Raw genomic sequence first — 20,189 nt, 5'->3', positions numbered from 1 at the left:
AGAGATACAGGAGGGGCAGGGAATGCCACAACGCATTTTAACTAAGTATATATGTAACGCATTTTAATTAAGTATATATGTAGCACACGAGTGAATGCAGAAGAACTTGCACGCAGGTTTCATGCAATAATGTCAGTGTTGGTTTTGTATATGCATATAATGGACTGTGACATTCATTACATAGATATCATGTGTTTCATTATATTCAGTGATAAATCAGGTAATATCTCAAAACATGAACAATGTGTTTTATTACATGACCTTTGAAATCACAAAGCCAAGGAGAGTCTCTGTGATATCACTAGGATACAATACGGGCGTTATTAAGCCAAGGTTTGTAAGAGTGATTTCCTTTCAAAACGCAGATAATGTTTCCTTTGATTTCTGTTAGAATAACTCAGCGCCTAATAATGAAGCAAATAAAGGAATTAGTTGGAAGTAAGAGAGAGAGTGTGCACCCCCTGATGTGTTTAAGCCTGAGTGGGATAAAAGACCACCTAAAGAGAAATACTCTGCTGGAACGCACAGCAGTGCACTAAAAGCACAAAACCTATTAATCACACACTCACTCATGCACATGCACACACACACACACACACACACGCACAAATGTACTTGGATACAAATGTATACATATACCCACACACACCCCCATACTGACACACAATAAATACTGATAAACTCACACGCTCATTCTCTTTCACAGACAAAGACAAATACACACACACACACACATACACATGCACACACACACACATACACACACACACACACACACACACACACACACATGCACACACACACACATACACACATCTGATCTATCAAAGAGACAGTATTCTAAAATGCTTTCAGATGATGCAAGCACAGCAGGGTGAGTTTGTGTGTGTGTGTGTGTGTGTGTGTGTGTGTCTGTGGACGCGGGTCCCTGTTTACGATGTAATCTGAGGTGAAGCTGATCGATATCCAACCCAACCCAGAGTGAGTAGGGTCGGGCTCCAGGGGTCTCAGCAGGCCAGTGGTCCACTGCTCGGCTCTTCCTCTCATACCCTCAGACAGAAAGAGAAAGAGCCCTTTGGCATGTCAGGGTTCTCAGCCCATGGCATTTAGCCTCTGGGATGCATTGGTAAACCCTTCAAACACTTCAAGACATCAGCTCTGAACCGGCATCAGATTAGCATATATATGTCTAGATTAATTGTCATTTGACGAGACAAGCTACTACAATATAATTGTGTCAAAACCCCAGTTCCCAGTTTGCACAATGACTTTTGATTTGAACAGATTTGCATTTTTCTTGTATACAAATACGATCTAGATGGTCTAGTGAAACTAACACTGTCCCACTCTCACCACTCAGGCACCCAAGAGTTTGTGACCTTTGCTGGAATCTTCGCATCTTGCCCAAGCCTAAGTGGTGCCCAAGTGGTGCCCGCCGACGTCGTGCCCTCCCGTTCACCCCAGGCCTGTGCCAGCCTGATGCCAGCCGGACGATGGCCAGGGAGAGTGGGTGGAGTGTGTGTGGGGGGGGGGGGGACATGCCAATCAGGGGCTGGAGAACTCTGTGTCTGAGTACTGACAGCGGACTAGAACAGGAGAGGACAGGAGGAATAGGAGGAGGATGAAGAGGAGGAGGAGGAAGAGGATGGGCAGCGCGGTGACAGCTGTCTGGGAGATGATGGAGACAAGGCCCCTTGGGCCTCTGGTATTTAAGACAGAAGGCCGAGGAGCAATGGATCAGATAAGACAAGAGCAAGCTTGGAAGACAAACACAAGAACTGGTGAGTAAGAAAGAAAGAGAGAGAGAGAGAGAGAAAGAAAGGTGTAAGTGCATGAAATGACATGGACAGAAACAGGGAGTGAATGGTTGCTGAATAGCAGGAGGGAGACTGTGTGTGTGTGTGTGTGTGTGTGTGTGTGTGTGTGTGTGTGTGTGTGTGTGTGTGTGTGTGTGTGTGTGTGTGTGTGTGTGTGTGTGTGTGTGATTTTGTTTGTGTTTGCTCTGAGCTGAATGACATACTAAGAATGCTTGAGTTGCATTCACACTGGAAATGGTGTTACCACTCTAAAGATACCATGATTGAAAATCAGCACAAGGACACAAACCCTTGAGCAGGCTAAATACGCTGATGCACATATTTCATCAATGAGACCAACTTGAACAAAGTCACAAATATGTAATGCATTGAGCTTGAGGTGTATTCAGACTGTGGAAATGGCAGTACCACCCCATGAGATACCACAGTCAATACAAGGACACAAATCCTTGAATAATGCTGAATATGCTGATGAAGTCACAAATATGTAACGCTTTGTGTGATTCATCGCTATTTATGACAGCTCCTCAAATGAACCGTAGAAATACTTTTGGAGAGAGTTTTGGAAGGCTGACCAGAGGGGTGCGGTCCCTCAGAGACAGCGGGGTGTTGTTTTGGCTCGCAGGCTGGACGATTTACACCAGGCCTGGAGGAGACCGCACCCCTCTGGTCTCCACAGAGGGAGAGAGAGAGAGGGAGAGTGAGAGGGGGAGAGAGAGAGAGAGGGAGAGTGAGGGGAAGAGAGAGAGGGAGAGAGAGAGAGGGAGAGTGAGAGAGAGAGAGAGAGAGAGGGAGAGTGAGAGAGGGGAGAGAGAGAGAGAGGGAGAGAGAGAGAGAGGGAGAGTGAGAGAGGGAGAGAGAGAGGGAGAGAGAGGGGAGAGAGAGAGGGAGAGAGAGAGCAGGGGTGGATACTGTGGAAAGCCAGAGACTTCACCCAGCAAGGGGTCAGATGCATGCAAAGAGGCTCGATGACGGATGTGCCAACCAAACATCACCGCCTGCAGGAACAGCATCCAGATTCAGAGGATTCAGAGGAATGAAGTTCCGTCTGGAACTAAAATGTTCCTCAAGACAGAAAAAAAGGGTTCCACGTCACTTGAGAACAGTCATGTTGCGGTTCTTTTGAGTGCATTACTACATACGTAACTCAGCGTGCACTCTTAAAATGAATGTGTTGTCTCTATCTGGACACAGAGATGTGTTAAAAAGACAACGCAAGTTGTGTTGATTCAACGCAAGTTGTGCTATTTTCAACACATTTTGTGCAACAAATTTAAAAAGGAAACAACACAAACTTGTGTGGTCCCTATCTGGACACAGAGATGTGTAAAAACAACGCATGTTGTGTTGTTTTCAACACATTCGTTTTAAGAGTGTGGTGGTACATGTCACTAGACCTGTGAGATGGAAGCCAACTGGTCAGGGCACAACTTTTAGCAGAACATCTAGCTGGATATTTACTGTAAGTGTAGCGTACCAGAGCATGACGAATAGCAAGCACACAAAAATACATCTGGAAAAAAAAAAGATAATTAACACAAACAAATCAAACAGACTGACCAGAATTATAAAGAAAATGGTATATGACATCCTCCTCCTCTTTGATTATTCCAGTCTGTGCAGTAGGCCTAGTAACTATGATGTTATTAATCTTATGATAACAAAACATAAATAAATACACAAAATAAATATAGCCTACACCACATAGGAGTACAGAGTGTGCCATTCTTCCCAGGCTACCATGATCCACCTTTCACTGTCATTCAAGGCCATTCAACTGCTGCAGGTTATTGTAGTACACAGGGTGGAATACAATATTTACTGAAAACTACCAATTTTTACAGATAATTGTGAGGATCTGTATGTACCAGAAAAGCAGCCCCCCCCTTTTGTAGATTAACTGATTTATTTTTTAAAGTATATATTTTTGGGCTTTTTTATGCATTTAATATGGTAGGATAGTTGAGAATTACAGGAAGCGAGTGGCAGAGAGTCGGGGTGGGATCCGGAAAGGACCACGGGGCGGGAATCAAACCCGGGTCGCCGGCGCACGGTGCAGGTGCCCCAGCCAGTTGCGCCACGGCTGGGGCTAGATTAACTGATTCCTGTATCATTTGAACTGAGTTACTGTGTAGTACCTGTGGCTAGAAAAAAAAAAATCCAATTGCATGTAGATGTCTTTCAAAAGTCCATAAATGTTGCCATTGCACTTCTGATGTTATTAAAAATATGTTCTTTCCCCCATCTGTTACACTGGGGCAAAGTCTAACATGTGTTCTTCTCCTGGTCTCTGCGGCAGTGGAGAGAAGGGACATCATGGCGGATGATTTCACTGCACAGGTGAAGAAGGTGGCCCTGGCCATGGGTACGTCACTTAGCGACCAGGACATCGAGCGCATCCCACGTGAGGTGAGAATGCAAGGTCAGTGCACAGTGCATCATGAGCATTTATGAAATATTGCAAATAACAATTCTTATCATTAGTATTATTATATGTATAAAATTAACATTTGCATGGCATTGTTGCTTAGGCTGAGCAACAGACTCATCAGTAAAGTGGGAGATGTGTTAAAGTTGGTTTTATGCCTTTTAGGTCTACACTTATAACTTCAGTTCATATATTTAAACGTGCTGTTTAAATCTAGCCAATTACAATACAACAACAAAATGTTGCTGGAGGTTTGTTAATTCCGATTTCAATTTGGTCCAATTAAATGGCACAAAAGCACAAAAGCAGAACACTGACTGGGTTCCACTGTCTCTTACCAGAAACATTTAACGTTTTACTGTCTAGGGAACTTCAACTACAACAGGTTTCTGGAGTACATGAGGGAATTCAGGACTCCTGAGCAGCAGGAAGAGTCCATCAGGTCGGCCTTCAAGATGCTGGACAAAGACGGCAGTGGCTACATCGAGTGGAATGAAATGAAGTACGTTTTAAGACCAAATTGTTGCTGCAAATCATGGTTAATTGTCAAAGCTTCATCATGTCAGACATACTGGTTACAGTGTATATATTTTTCACAGTATTGATAAAAGCTTGTTGGGTCATCAAGGATAAATATTAACGAAATGAAATACAATTATTTGTTGAAAAAAAGGAAGAGAAATGATAAATGTGATGGCGATGATGATATTTAGTAGACAGTGTATGCCTACGTTTAAACAGCACAGATCTATTAACTTTTTCGATTTGCATTTTCAAACTCATACTCAGGTACATTCTGTCGTCCGTGCCCAACACCGTGCCCAACATCGTGCCCCTTGTACCTCTGACAGACGAGGAGGCTGAAGCCTTGATCCACGTTGCCGACACGGATGGTGACGGGCGCATTGATTTCAAAGGTACACTTATGTGTTAACGCCACTAGAGGACGCCACTTAACTGTGCTGCTGCGTTCATCAGCCACTCATTACAATCTGACGGGAAAACACAGGATTTTGAATTTCCTAGTATGTTTTGTTTGGCAGAAACCATCCTAAACTATCCCATTGTAGGACTTCAATGTTGGATTTTAGGGGGCACCAACATTTAGCCAATAAATATACCGCAGCTTTACTTCAAGCTGCTTTTCATTCTTCCGAACGTTTACAATGTCAAAATACAGCAACAGTATGTTAGAGGGAGAGCAGCTTCACAGAAGAGAACTTCTGATGGCAAATTTGAGGAAAAGTTGGTAAACCACCCTTCTCTCCTAATTTGAGGGTGCTGATTCTGAATATTTTGTTTACCAAGCTCAATTCTGATAATCAACATTTTAACATAAAATAGCGATTTATTTTGCTTATTTTCCCCTAAATTGGGTTTATTTAAAAAATAATCACTAAAATCAAATAAAAGTGTTCTCTAAATACATGTTTGAGCATTAAAGAATCCATACTATAGTTTATTAATGTATTTAAATGGAAACATGATTACAGTTAACATGTAATAAACTCAGAAATTCTAATCAAAACACAACCATATTTATTACAGTACAACCTACAACCTACACATATGATCTTAGATAGCGGGAATAATTCAGAACTGCATCTACCGTCAGCAACAACCGACAAGTAAAAAACATTTTACTTCTAGTAACACTGGATTTGGTACAGTATGTGTGCTTGCCTCCATACTAGAGCTTGATAATGTGCTCTTCTAATATGCCATTGAGCAGCATCACTTGTTGGTGGTAGAGCCTCCAAACCTAGACATCTAGAAAACAGAGTGGCTCTGGCATAGTGTTGTCACCATACCAAAATTATGACTTCGATACAATACCTGCCATAAATATCTTGATACTCAATACTGAAACAATATCCAAATCCTAAAATATCTGGAAAAGAAAGGACGCAGGCCTCCTCCAACTGCATTGAGTCATTTGTGTTTAATTTAGTGCACTTTTGGTCAATTCTGGGTTTTAAACTTCTAAACTTCCTACATAGTTATTATTTTTGTAGAGAGTAAAATAGTAGTTTGTGTGTGATTAAGTCCTTTATTGTTTGTTATAGCTCATTTATATTGTGTGGTGTTTTGGCAATAAATTACCTTTAAAGCAACACCAAAGAGTTTTTTGTACCTTAAAATAATGTTTCCAAAATCGTTTCAGTGGTTCATCAACTCGTAACAGGTTGAACGGCACTTTCTGCATTCGCTTCGCGGCCCTCTATCGGCTATAACCGCACTAATGTAAGTTTGCCGGATCGGGTAGCGGATCTGTTGTTCGATGGAATGAGACATGAGAAACTACAAATTTGACTTGCATCTGATGTCGCAATACATCGTACTTTCATAAAATCATGCAACATATTCTACCTTGTCTGTGGACAGTTATTTGCAAAGCCGGTGCTGGATAAACAAAAAGTGCGTGCGACAGAGGAAAAGTTCTTTGGTGTTGCTCTAAATAGCCAAAGTAGCCTAGATCAAGGTCAGTGTTCAAATTACTGCATGCAAATCACTTAATGCTATGCAGAAGAGCCTAATCTTTAGGCCATCTGATGTAGGCTACCCTAGGCCTTCCCGTGTTTATGGGATTTCTTTGACAGAAAAAAGTGAAGATAGTCTTCTTTGCTCCCAGTGTAATTTAATAAGTAAGCTTCAACCACTCAGGTCTTAATCAGATAGGCCTACACCATTATCTGTTGCAATATCTGTGTGCAGTCCTATATTAGGTATAAGTAAGTATAAGTATATATACTCTTTTAAGTATATATACCCAATCCGTGAATTAGTGAAACACACTCAGCACACAGTGAACACCCAGTGAGGTGAAGCACACACTAATCCCGGCGCAGTGAGCAGCCTGCAACAACAGCGGCGCTTGGGGAGCAGTGAGGGGTTAGGTGCCTTGCTCAAAGGCACTTCAGCCATGCCTACTGTTCTGGCCTCCGGTTACAAGTTTGAAGCACTAACTAGTAGGCTACCACTACCACGGCTGCCCCAAAGTTGCTGCCGAACCAGCCAGGAGTCGAACCTAGAATCTTCTGATCAGTAGTCAGACGCGTTATTCATTGCGCCACTGGCCCTGACAAGGTCTATTTCCTTGATAGTTAACATAATTTGCTACCACATAACAAATACCAAATAACAATAAAAAAGTTTAAAACTTTCCTACATACTTCTTAAATGTGCTGCAGTCAGATGGGTGTCATAACTAGATCTTGAGCATCTATTACCAGTGTTGAATGAGCAGTTTCTGCAGTGATCACTACTGGACATTCCACATTGCTAGACAGCACTTGAGTGAGGATGACTTATTTCCACTTCACAAATAACCATCGCTATCTGCAATAGCTACAGTACAGGGACAATAATCAGTTCATAGCTGAGGATTTGTCCTAGGTCCACTTCCCTTTCAGCATCATATCCAGTAATGATGCACTGGAGAATATTTCTTTTTGTTGCACTATAAAGGATATCTCAGCACTCCTCAAACATGCACACTCTTCCATTTTTCTGCATGGCTGGAATTTGAATGATAGGAAAAAGCACCAGTGAGATGTTTTAACTAGGCAAGCACAGTTGCCTTTACAGTAAAAAAAGAAAAAAATGTGTAAATCCTCTGTAAAGACTAACAACTGTTCATAATAGTTAGTGACAAAATACTTTCTACAGAAAAATGAGCAGTCACCTACTATTCTATCAATTTACTATCAAGGAATCTATTTTGTTTCTAAACATCATACTGCATTTTAGCTATTATTGGGGGCCAAGCAGCGAAGCTGCGAAGGCACCCATTGTGTTTCTACTCTACCTTTTCCTATGATTATTATTATTCAACATCTTTCCTCTGCCATTGAAGTCTATGCCAGCCCATAGAACCATCTGGTGAAAAGTTGTGAAATTTGTAATTTTCTGGTGAAAAGTTTTGAAATTTGGCACACTGATTGGGGACAGTCTCATGATTAATTTCACCAAGTTTCATACCGGCACCTTGAGCACTCTAGCGCCACCAATAGGCCAAAGTTGGACGTGTGTTCACGCACGTAACTTTTGACCCGTTGACCCGATTGTCAAAAATGAGGTATCGTTGGATTCCTTGGACCAAGCCGAGTTCAACGCACTCTATGACGTCATTTTGGATTTGCCAAAAAAAAGTTTCACGCCTCACATAAATTGTCCGATTTTCATGAAACTTAGTACATATGATCTTCAGACCAAGCCGCACAAAAGTTATCCCTTTTCGTCTTCGGAACTAAAACCGTTCTCTCGTAACAGCCAATCCAAATTTGTGGTGAAGCCGCCAAACAGGAAGTGAGCTCATATATCTGCAACCATTTCATGTACCATAACCAAACTTAGTACGTGGACTCATGACCATAGACAGTAAAAGAAATGGATGAATAGACTCCATCGTTTTCAATGGGAGGGCACAGAGTCAAATAGAACGATTTTTCAGTTGGTCCCCCCAGTCTTGCGCAGACTCACACTTAACTTTGTGACGTTAGTATAACGGACCCTGCGTTGTGTTCTGTGTGAATCTGCTTTTCAAGTAAAGAATGGCCATGCACTGGTGTTCTGGTCGCTTTATTCCATCGAAGTGGAGCTGTACACATTGACATAAAACAAGAAACTTGTGACATTCAATCTTTATACACATGGGATATCAGTACCCTGTTAGCAGAGAAAACAGTGTGCTTAATCTAAATGCATCAAATACAAAATCGCACCGTATGTATCTAAGTTTGTTTGTTCACTAACATCACCTACACCCTTATGACTGCATTATAATGCATATATATGGATGTTATAGACTGAAAACAAATGTTCATAATGCGGCTAACAACAAGTATACCTTTCCTCAGATCAGCAACCGCAGACTGAGGAAAAACCGGAGATGCCAACAAAATGAAACTTAGTCTCTTAAAGGGGCAGTACAGGTTAACATGCTCTAAAACTAATACAGGGAAACAAAAATAAATCAGGATTTGGTGAAGGTTCATGAAGCTATTGCAAATAAAATATGAAATAAAGTTTTATTTTTTAACTCCTTAAGTTAAAAAATAATGTTTAATGTTTATGAGTGTGTGAAGAATGACAAAGCTTTATGGTCAAATATGTAAATGTATTAGTTGCTTTCAATCCCTTTTTCACAAAACCCATATTTGTCAGCCACTAATGGATGAAATATAAATATGACAGACTTAATGATGAAGGAAAAACTGTTTAAATTTATTGTGCGTCCTCAGGATGGGGTCTCAAGTCCATGTACCAAGTTTGGTTTAGATATGTGTAAGCATTGCTGAGATATGAGCCTACTTCCTGTGATTATAGCGCCACACAGTGGTCAAAATTTACCAAATTTCTTGAGCCTCCTCCTAATTGGGTCCTGAGCCCATGTAACAAGTTTGGTTTTGATATGTGAAAGCATTGCTGAGATATCCCTTCACTTCCTGTTTGGTGGCTTCGCCGCCAATTTTGATTGGCTGTTACGGGCGAACGGTTTTAGGTTTGAAGACAAAAGGGATAACTTTTTTGAGGCTTGGACTGAAAATGATGTGTGTCAAGTTTGGTGTCAATCGGACAAACTTTGTGACCTTTGAAAACTTTTAGGTGTTTTTGATTAAATCCAATATGGCGGAAAATCCATCATGGCGGAAAATTATGTCATAGGGTGCGTTGAACTCGGCTTGGTCCAAGGATTCCAACGATACCTCAGATTTGACAATCGAGCCAACGGGTCAAAAGTTACTTGTATGAACGCACGTCCAACTTTGGCCTGTTGGTGGCGCTAGAGTGCTCGAGGTGCCAACTTGAAACTTGGTGAAATTAATCATGGGACTGTGCCTAATTTGTGTGGCAAATTTTACAACTTTTTAACAGACGGTTCTATGGGCTGCCATAGACTTCCATGACGGAATAATAATAGGGCAGTTCCAGCGTTATGGATGTGACAATTGGACTCATATTGGTAAACAAAATGCCTTGGAGTGGGGGCAACATTAGTATCAGTGAATTAATTTGCATAACTTTTAATGTAACCTCTGTCCTCTGAATACTGAGAAATCCTCAAATTTCATATAATCAATTTCATCCTAAGAATACAAGGCATTTTATCAGCGTTATGGATGTGACATGAAATGGACACACTTTTGTGAGAGATTACAGGTTTTCTACAAACTCTGTGAATTTTGAAGGAAACTGCCGAAACTATGATATATGTAGCATGAAGGAGACTTGAATGAACACAAAAAGTGTGTTTTTGAAACTATGCGTCATTTTCGTAATGCATTATGTAGGAAAAACTGGCGTTATGGATGTGACGGTTTCACGTTATGGATGTGACGTGTCTGACCAGTCCTTGACAAACTACACAAAACACATAATTAAGTAGTGAATTTTGATATGAAACAATTGAAATAGTAATCATGAAAAACTAGCGATGAATTATTGCTTCCTCAGTGCCCACTAAGATCCACAGGAAGAATCAGGACAACAAGTCATTTAAAATATAAAAAAGAAATGTATTTTTTTCTTTTACCGTCATCAATTTTGGTCAGTGATTCCCGGGTTACTGAAACACCAGGGAACATGAAACTTGGTGGCCACTCCCCTAAATAACTAGCCCTACCTGAACCGTTGCACCCAAGATGACAAAATATTTATGGTATGTTAGTCTCAAGAGCCCGCATCAACCTAACCCATACCCACTCATTTGTGATTTGCACACATAAAGTACATGCACGCGCACTTGCACACACGCACATGCACACACACACACGCACGCACGCACGCACAGTCGCACACATACAGACTGGCAAGCACACACACATGCATCTAGTTTATTGCTGCCGTTACTCATGTTACTCTGTGGGTATTAGCTACAGAGGACCTGACACTTCAAATGCTGGCATATCGCGTCACATTTAAAATTAAACTGTGTTAAACAGATGTGAACGGCAGGCTGAACAGATTTGCAACAGAAGGAGGTTGCTATGTTAACTCCAGCTGCAAAGTCAGCCATCTTCACCAGCTAACATGATAATCCAGTTACTGTACAACAACAGTATGACAGTTACTGTACAGGAAGATAATCGCTCAGATTTTCATTATTAGGCCACTTGAAAATAGGCTATGGCTAGGCTAATCACTGGAGGTATTTTAATATTATGTTTGTTTTGCTAATGGTTAGGCAAGGCCTCCCTGTGGTTTTGATCAACCTAATAATATTTGAAATGTCAATTGTAAACACTAAGGTGAAATGCGTTAAAACTGACATGCCACCAGAACAGACGTTTTATCGGCTTTGAGGTATAATAAAGTCTCCAGTCTTGTAAATTCACATTATGTAACATCCATAACGTCACATCCATAACGCACCATTAAAGGTTTTAAAAGTGAGAAAGGGGCACAATTTGGTCATAACACTTTACATTGATATAAATCAGCTTTGCACAGACACATTGGACATTGTCGCATCAACACTGTATGTGTAGCATAAACTTTTCCTATAAAACGTTATGGATGTGACATGGCCATGGAACTTGCTGACTTTTGAAAACAAAAGCCTTACAAATGTAAGGAGTTGTGCTCTTAAAGGCAAGCTGAGCATAGACATTGCTCTACCATTCCCTTGTTAATCTGGAATTTGTCAAATGACACAATTTGTTTGAACCTTGGGTCCATTTATCCACTTTTTAAATATGTATAATATTTCCATGTGAAAAATGTTGTTTCTGTAAGGTTGCACACCATATTTATGATGTAAAAAGAGTGTAATTCTCCATCAAATTCAATCATATCAATTACAAACAATAAAATATAGACCTAAATGAAGATTTTAACAACAGTTCTATTTGCGTATGCACAACTTTTTTTTCCATGGTAAGGATGACCTTTGCATGGAATTGCCCTAGGACTGCTTGAAGCTATTTGGATAATTCAGTAGGGTACAGAGCCAAGACCATCATAAGTCAAAAACAAAAGACCTATTGCTTAGCTATTGCTAAGCCCTATGCATCAAACGCAGATTAGCCATAACAGCCGCAGGCAGACATCTTCAGCCTTTTTATTTGCCTCATTCACACAGCGGCCATGTACAGTATATCACAAAAGGAGGCGAGAGACTCGAGAACTTGAGTGAAATGTCCCAACCAAGCACCAGCGAGGAGGTTGTATCCAGGAACAGGGGCGTGCAGAGACCTTTGAAGGGGCAGGGGCTCAAATTTAAAAAAAGGGCACATGGAACAAAATGTTCAGAAAATGTGTTAACTTTATTTAAAACTTCATTTTGATTACAACCCAATAGAGAATACAGTCTCCTTTGTTCTGTAAATACAATAGGAGGCATGTACTGTAGGCCTACTGTAGCCAGGGCACAGACAGATAGACAAGTGCTATTTCAAGAAAAAGTCCTTGTATATGGCTCTAGAGGCATTTCTTAGTAAAAGTTTGGAACAGGACTTTTTATCATAATTAACATGTGCTGAATCCAACTACCCCTGTTCCCAAGCAGAATTTGGATTTTTTGACCATCTAATTAGCATAAACAAAATGTTGGCGATTTTGGGCACTTTCTTCGGACGGGCATCATTATACCATGTAAATAAATTAATGTTGTTCACATCTGTGCATCTCAGAAATCTCCCGTGGGCTATAAATAAAAAGGAAAGGCTATGAAAAATATAAAAATGCAAAAAAAAGAAACTGTTATTATGCTAATGAGCCTTATTATCACCTTGTGAACCATACTCTTGACTATGTTTACGGTCCTCTTTGGCAAAGAGTCTGGCCTGGCTCCATTGGTAAACATCTTCGTGGTGGGTGGACACATGTTTGGAGTTTAAAATCATTGGAGTTCCTTTGAACTAATCATGAACAACCATTAACTAACAAGCTAGCATCATATCCTTGATTCCAAATGGGAAAGATGGCCAGCAGTCACATGTTTCATTTGATTAGATTATATTAGATTAGATTCAAGTGTGCACTATGTACAGTATAAAGTTCAGTAGAATATTGCTATATTTAAGTGTAATTACAGTATGTACATTTATAAATATAAATAGAATACTATGGGTGGGATAGGTGCCTCCTTGTTGTCCCTGTGAAGGTTGCCATCGACATGGACACCTCAACAGGCACAGGCAAGGAGGCACCAAGGGGGGAAAGCCGTGCTTTCCGGTCGGAGGCTGATCAGTTGCCATACCATACTGTGACACAGTTGGTGAGGATGCTCTCAATGGTGCAGCGGTAGAGGTTTAGAAGTTCACCAGGATCTGAGGAGAGGTTGTGTTCTTTAGTCTCCTCAGGAAGAAGAGATGCTGGTAAGCCTTCTTGATCAAGGTAGAGGTGTTGAGGGTCCAAGAGAGGTCCACAGAGATGTGGACACCCAGAAACATGAACTGGTGACATGCTCCACCTCAGTCCTGTTGATGAGGATGGGGCTTTGTGTGCTAGCTTTTGACTTACAGAAGTCCACAATGAGGTCTTTGGTCCTCTTGGTGTTGAGAGCCAGGTTGTTGTCAGTGCTCCGCGATGTTAGGTGCTGGACCTCCTCCCTGCAGGCTGTCTCATCATTGTTGCTGATGAGAGAAATCACCGTAGTGTTGTCTGCAAACTTGACAATGGTGTTAGAGCCATGTACAGGTATGCAGTTGTAGGTGAAGAGGGAGTAAAGGAGGGCTCAGCACACGCCGGTGTTCAGGGTGAGGGTTGAGTGTGTGAGGTTATCTAATCTAACAGACTGCGATCTGTTGGTTAGGAAGTCCAGACTCTAGTTTCAGAGGGAGGTATTAATGCACAGTTCACTGAGTTTGGTGATCAGTTTGGAGGGGATAATGGTGTTGAATGGTGAACTGAAGTCAATGAACAGCATTTTCACATACGTAGGTGTTGCTATTGTCAAGGAGGGACAGGGCGGAGTGATGGCATCCTCTGTGCTCCTGTTCTGCCAAATTCTCTTGAAGCACTCTATACTGCAAACAAAATCGACCTCTGGGTACAAATAAAGTAACTTGAACTTGAACTTGCACTAGTTATAAAGTTATTCATCTAGCTATTATTTCACAGGACATTCAATCATTTTACTAACACAAAGGTTATGAAGAAATATGGGTAACACTTTATAATAAAGGTACATGAATTGTGTAAATGTAGCACAAACAATGCTAGAGTTTGTTTATCAGCCATAGTCTATGTGGGATACATTTTATATGTCTCTCATTGAATGTTTAGTATACCTTACATACATGTAGTGAAATCTAATTGTCATCTCCTTACTCTGACCCTTGTGTTTTCGGAAACTCCTATGTTAGAATGTTTAGTTAAATTAACCCTTGTGTCAGCGAATTGTGGGTAACCCTCAGGATGGGGGGTCATAAACATTTCTTATCTTTGTCAAAACACCAGATGGTTAAGTGGGGTCGTAAAACATTTCTTATCTCTGTCAAAATACCAGATGGGTAAGTGATTAATGGAGGGTGACATCTTGTGATTTTCCATGGGTGTGGGGTAAGGTATAAGAGTTGGCTTCACCCACAGATGTGTGGGCTTGTTACTTTGACATTTCATGTGGGTAACATGCTCCCGGCGTCGTGAATAAAGCTGCAGTCTCACACCAGTTGTCTTGGATTAATTTTGACCACAGTCTATATTTGAATGAGCTGGCAAAAAGGTCTATGTAGACCAGTGTTTTTCAACCTTGTGAACAGCTGATGCCCTGTTTGCCCATGTTAACAAGCAATTTCAAAAAACTTATAATACATTTTTTGTTTGTCTTGATGTAAGTAATCAACTCAGTAATTTTCATGGTGATATGTGAAGGTTAATTTTTTTCCCCTATTTGCGTGAGAAAAATACTGTATAGGCGCATGAATAGGGTATATTTAGGTCTTTTTCTAAACGTTCCCCTATTGGGATTCTTTGGGGCTTTTTGTCCCTTACTCAGGACATATTGAGGATACAAAATCAGTTAAGTTTGCTTGTGTTGCAATTTGTTCAACCCTTTCTCCTAAAATGACTGGACTATAGTGTGCCCCAGCACAGTGGTTGAAAAACACTGATGTAGAGACTCAATGCCCTTAAAGTGACAATGTACCATTTATACTAGTACTTCAAACTAGTAATATTTTTCACAAAGCAGTTCTGCTTAGGGCACCCAAATGGCCAGCAGCGGCACTGCACAGGGGTGCTCAAGGATGCTCAAAAGAATTCACAAAAATAATGAGAGGGTGTTACATCTCTACCTCAATATAATCTCTAACCATAGATGTAAAGATGACCAAAAACATTTTCATATAGTGAGTGCAGAGACATACATTGGGCATGGAGTGACATACTAAACCCATAACATGCACATAGGCAGGCTGAACTAACGAGATAGCATGATTGGCTGAGAGATACAAGCATTGAGATGTTATGATCGATAGATTTTGAGACGACACATACAGTAATTGTAACATGAGAAACACTCAGCCAAGTATTTCCTGCTCACTATCTCTCTTAGCCACTCCAATTTTACGACGGAGTATTAGGGCCACACATGAAGAAAAAAATATTTTTGCCATGGCGAGATTAAACTCAACACGTTGACTTTAAAGTCGCCATGTCGACATTAAACTCGACATTTCGAAAATAAAGTTGAAATATATCTACTTTAATCTCGACGTGTTGACTTTAAAGTCGACATGCTGACATTAAACTCGCAATACAGTTTAAACATAGCATACACAGTTTAAGCTAGCCTACACAAACACACAATATGTTACATGAATAATGGGCTTCAAATCAAATAGGTGTTATTTCAGATAGATTGCAGATATTCAGATAGATTGCGTCTTGTCTGTTAACTACTCATTGCCGTCATCGTTAAGTGCTGTATCTCGCGGTTGGAAATACCATGCCATTTAGGCTATATAGCTAGAATAATACATGTATCCAATGATATAATGTTTCTATACAAAATGCTATTTCACTCTGTTTTACGTGGGTAAGGCCACCGCACATTCAAATAACTGCCCTTCATGGACCACAGGCCGTCACTCTCCCTAGGTTAACTAATTTCTCTAAAACTGCTTTTCCATGTCTCACCTGAAATAAACATATGAGGCTATAAACACAGGTATAGCCTAAGCATATATACTATTTTGATCCCGTGAGGGAATATGTGTGCATGTATACTTTATTTATGCACTGTGTGCATATGTGCGCATGTAGGCCACTAGTACATGGGGTGGTTGGGAGGAGGACAGCTTCATTCGTCCCTAGACATTCAGCAATAGGCTGTTTTGAATCCATTACAAACAAGCAATGTGAAATTCTAGGATTGGGGAGAGCGCCTAGTATGCCTAGTCTAGTGCATAAGCATGAAGTTGAACCTTTAGATGAAAAACACTCTTTAATAATAGGCCTACAATAAATAAATAAACCGCTAATGACGTTTAGGCTACTTTTGACCATCGCATTTATCGCCTGTAACTCCGTGATAAGGACCTACAGGAAAGTATTTGGCTGAGCAACGGAGGTTAGTCAAAGTCAAAGTCTGCTTTATTGTCAATTTCTTCACATGTCAAGACATACAAAGAGATCGAAATTGCGTTTCCTACTATCCCACGGTGGAGACAAGACATATTTTACCAATTAGGTCCACAGACAAACATAACATCCAAGTAAACAATATAAAAAGTCAAAATAAGAAGGCACATACAATGAAGAAATAAGAGCAGCAAAATTTGGTAGAAATTGTGCAATTGTGCATACAGTAGACAGTCAATATAATAGTGCAAAAGTCAGGCCAATAAATGGCTGAGGTAGTTTTGTTTGACCTAAGTATGCAAGTGGCATAGTGGTGCAAGTTATGTAAGAGCAGCAGAAGTGTGTTCAGAAGTGTTCAGGACAACAACAACAAGTTGCAAGTGTACAAGTGGAGTAGTGCAAGTGGAGTAGTGCAAGGCAGCCATTGTGGGTCTAAAAGTCCAGGATGTTATGTAGCTGAGGGTGGAGGGGGGAGAGGGGGGAGAGAGTTCAGGATCCTAACAGCCTGGTGTATGAAGCTGTTGGTGAGTCTGGTGGTGCGGGAGCGCAGGCTTCTGTACCTCTTCCCAGAGGGCAGTAGATCAAACAAATTGTGAGCGGGGTGACTTGCATCACTCACAATTGTGGTCGCCTTGCGGGTGAGGTAGGAGGTGTAAATGTCCTTCAGGGAGGGGAGTGAAGCACCAATAATCCTTCCAGCTGTGTTCACTATGCGCTGCAGGGCTTTCCTGTTGTATTCAGTGCAGCTTCCGCCCCACACAGCGATACAGCTGGAGAGGATGCTCTCAATGGTGCCTCGGTAGAATGTGGTCATGATGGCTGGTGGAGCACTTGCTCGTCTGAGTTTCCGCAGGAAGTACAGGCGGCGCTGAGCTTTCTTCGCCAGTGATGCAGTGTTGGTGGTCCAGGAGAGGTCTTCACTGATGTGCACCCCCAAGAATTTGGTGCTGCTCACTCTCTCCACCACAGCACCGTCGATGGTCAGTGGCAGGTGTTGGGTGTGACCTCTACGGAAGTCAACAACAATCTCCTTGGTCTTGCTGACGTTCAGCAGGAGGTTGTTGTCCCTGCACCACGTGGTCAGAAGGTCGACCTCCAACCAGTATTGAGTCTCGTCGCCCTTGGTGATGAGACCCACCAGAGTTGTGTCGTCAGCAAATTTCACTATGTGGTTGTTGCTGTAGGTTGCAGTGCAGTCATGCGTCAGCAGGGTGAAGAGCAGCGGACTGAGCCTTGGGGGGCCCCCGTGTTCAGTGTGATGCTGCTTGAGATATTGTTGCCAACACGTACTACTTGAGGCCTCTGACAGAGGAAGTCTAGTAGCCAGTTGCAGAGGTAGGTACTGAGTCCCAGTTTGTCAAGTTTGCAGATGAGTTGTTGTGTTATTATGGTGTTGAATGCAGAACTGAAGTCTATAAACAGCAATCTCACATATGAGTCTCTTTTTTCCAGGTGGGTGAGGGCTGGGTGGAGGGCAGAGCAGATTGCATCCTCTGTGGACCGTTTGGCTCGGTATGCAAACTGGAAGGGGTCCAGGTTAATGTTTTATGTTTTGTTCACATGATATAGGCCTATGTCTAATCATTGTTGCAGTCGAAGAAAACGGGAATGTTTAATTCGTCCTCCCTTTCAATCGTCCCGAGCGGTCGTTCTCTCTCCAAACTAACTTTATTCTCAAAATGTTGAGTTTAATGTCGACATGTCGAGATTAAAGTCGACATGATATTTCAACTTTATTCTCAAAATATCGAGTTTAATGTCGACATGGCGACTTTAAAGTCGATACATTGTGATTAAAGTCGACATTACATTTCAACTTTATTCTCGAAATGTCGAGTTTAATGTCGACATGGCAAGTTTAATCTCGTCATGGCAAAAATATTTTTTTCCTTCATGTGTGGCCCTAATACTCCGTCGTACAATTTGCATAGTCAAATTACGTGATGCAAAGCAAGACAAACCAAGTGCATCTGGATTTAAAACAGAGGGGGGGGGGAAAGAGGAAAAAGACAGAAAAAGACAGAAAGAAGGAAGTAAAGATAGAAAGAGTGAGTGACTTATTTTGTGACAGCCTACTCTAAAAAAAAGAGAAAAATTAACAGCTTCCCCATCACTGAAATATAAAATTACTGTACAGTATGTGTATTTCTGCATTTCTATTTCTGTTTTTCTATTCCTGCATTTCTCTCTATTCCTTCTTCTGATTCAGTCTTCGCATATTCAGTTCCTCTCTGTGTCTAATATGGCTGTTATCGGCTGGTGTGGCGTGAGACCAGAACGACCAGTGTGCTAGCATGTGCACAGTTGAGATAAGCCGCCATGGCAACCATCAAGGTTGCCTGTGCGCTCAGACAGTTACGTGTGTGTTCCATTATAGAGTTCTCCGACATGGTCAAAATGGAGAAGAAACCCCGGAAGTAGAGTCTTGGACACAACTGGACGGGACTGGACATGGGAAGAGCAGAAGTGGAAGATGGTGGAAATATATTTTTTTCCATACAGCTGTGTGTGTGTGTGTTTTTTGTTTGTTTAATGTGGGATCCAGATGTCAAATGGCCTTGTGGGAACATTGACTCCATGTTGATAATGACACAGGTTTCTTCTATTGCAGTTACTAGTTACTATTGCAGCATACATATTTGTTTTTAGTAACTGAATATGTGTGTGTGTGTGTGTGTGTGTGTGTGTGTGTGTGCATGCTCAAGTGTATTATTTGTGTGTGTAGCCGATAAGAATTATTTGACTGGTCACACCCAGCCATGAGGCTATTTCTGCTGCTCCTCACACCCTTCCACATGGAACATATGGAGTATATTTTTCACCAGTACTCACCAGAATAGCATTAGCAGCTGACTCCAGATCAGCCTATATAGTAGTATAAGTATATATACTCTTTTGATCCCGTGAATTTGGTCTCTGCATTTATCCCAATCCGTGAATTAGTGAAATCACTAAAGCACACAGTGAACACACAGTGAGGTGAAGCACACACTAATCCCGACGCAGTGAGCTGCCTGCTACAGTGGCGCTCGGGGTGCAGTGAGGGGTTAGGTGCCTTGCTCAAGCCACTTCAGCCGTTCATACTGGTCGGGGTTTGAACAAGCAACCGTCCGGTTACAAGTCCGAAGCGCTAACCAGTAGGCCACGGCTGCCCAGGATTGACCCCATCAGGGTCGGACTGGGAACAAAATTCTTAAAGACATGTCAAGATAGGCTACACATGTGGACCGGCCCACCGGGCATTTGCCCCCCCCCCCACACATCACACACACACACACACACTTCGATTAAATCCTCATAGGGGGGGGAACACAGAGATATTTAGAGGGGTCAGTCGTAACAGCACACTTGAATGTGCATCTCATTTACTCTCATTCTCCCTGATGACAACTACCACATTTAGACAGTATTACATC

The 20,189-nt window shown here is 41.5% G+C and overlaps 1 protein-coding gene and 1 non-coding gene across 2 annotated transcripts; one reads left to right on the top strand and one right to left on the bottom strand.

Moving 5' to 3' along the window:
* The first annotated feature begins 1,638 nt into the window (after positions 1 to 1,638).
* Positions 1,639 to 19,720, top strand: LOC121699708 (parvalbumin-like EF-hand-containing protein). The gene is made up of 5 exons (XM_042082053.1): positions 1,639 to 1,781; positions 4,117 to 4,239; positions 4,612 to 4,747; positions 5,035 to 5,162; positions 19,151 to 19,720. The coding sequence occupies exons 1-5, from the start codon at positions 1,646 to 1,648 to the stop codon at positions 19,192 to 19,194; spliced, it is 567 nt and encodes a 188-aa protein (XP_041937987.1). The 5' UTR covers positions 1,639 to 1,645; the 3' UTR covers positions 19,195 to 19,720.
* trnas-acu lies at positions 7,253 to 7,325 on the bottom strand. Its single transcript has one exon. It is a non-coding gene; the product is annotated as a tRNA-Ser (tRNA).
* Positions 19,721 to 20,189: the final 469 nt, after the last annotated feature.

The sequence above is a fragment of the Alosa sapidissima genome, chromosome 24 (assembly GCF_018492685.1).
Source record: "Alosa sapidissima isolate fAloSap1 chromosome 24, fAloSap1.pri, whole genome shotgun sequence".
NCBI classification, from domain to species: Eukaryota; Metazoa; Chordata; class Actinopteri; order Clupeiformes; family Clupeidae; genus Alosa; species Alosa sapidissima.
This window is presented reverse-complemented; position numbering and strand designations above follow the sequence as displayed.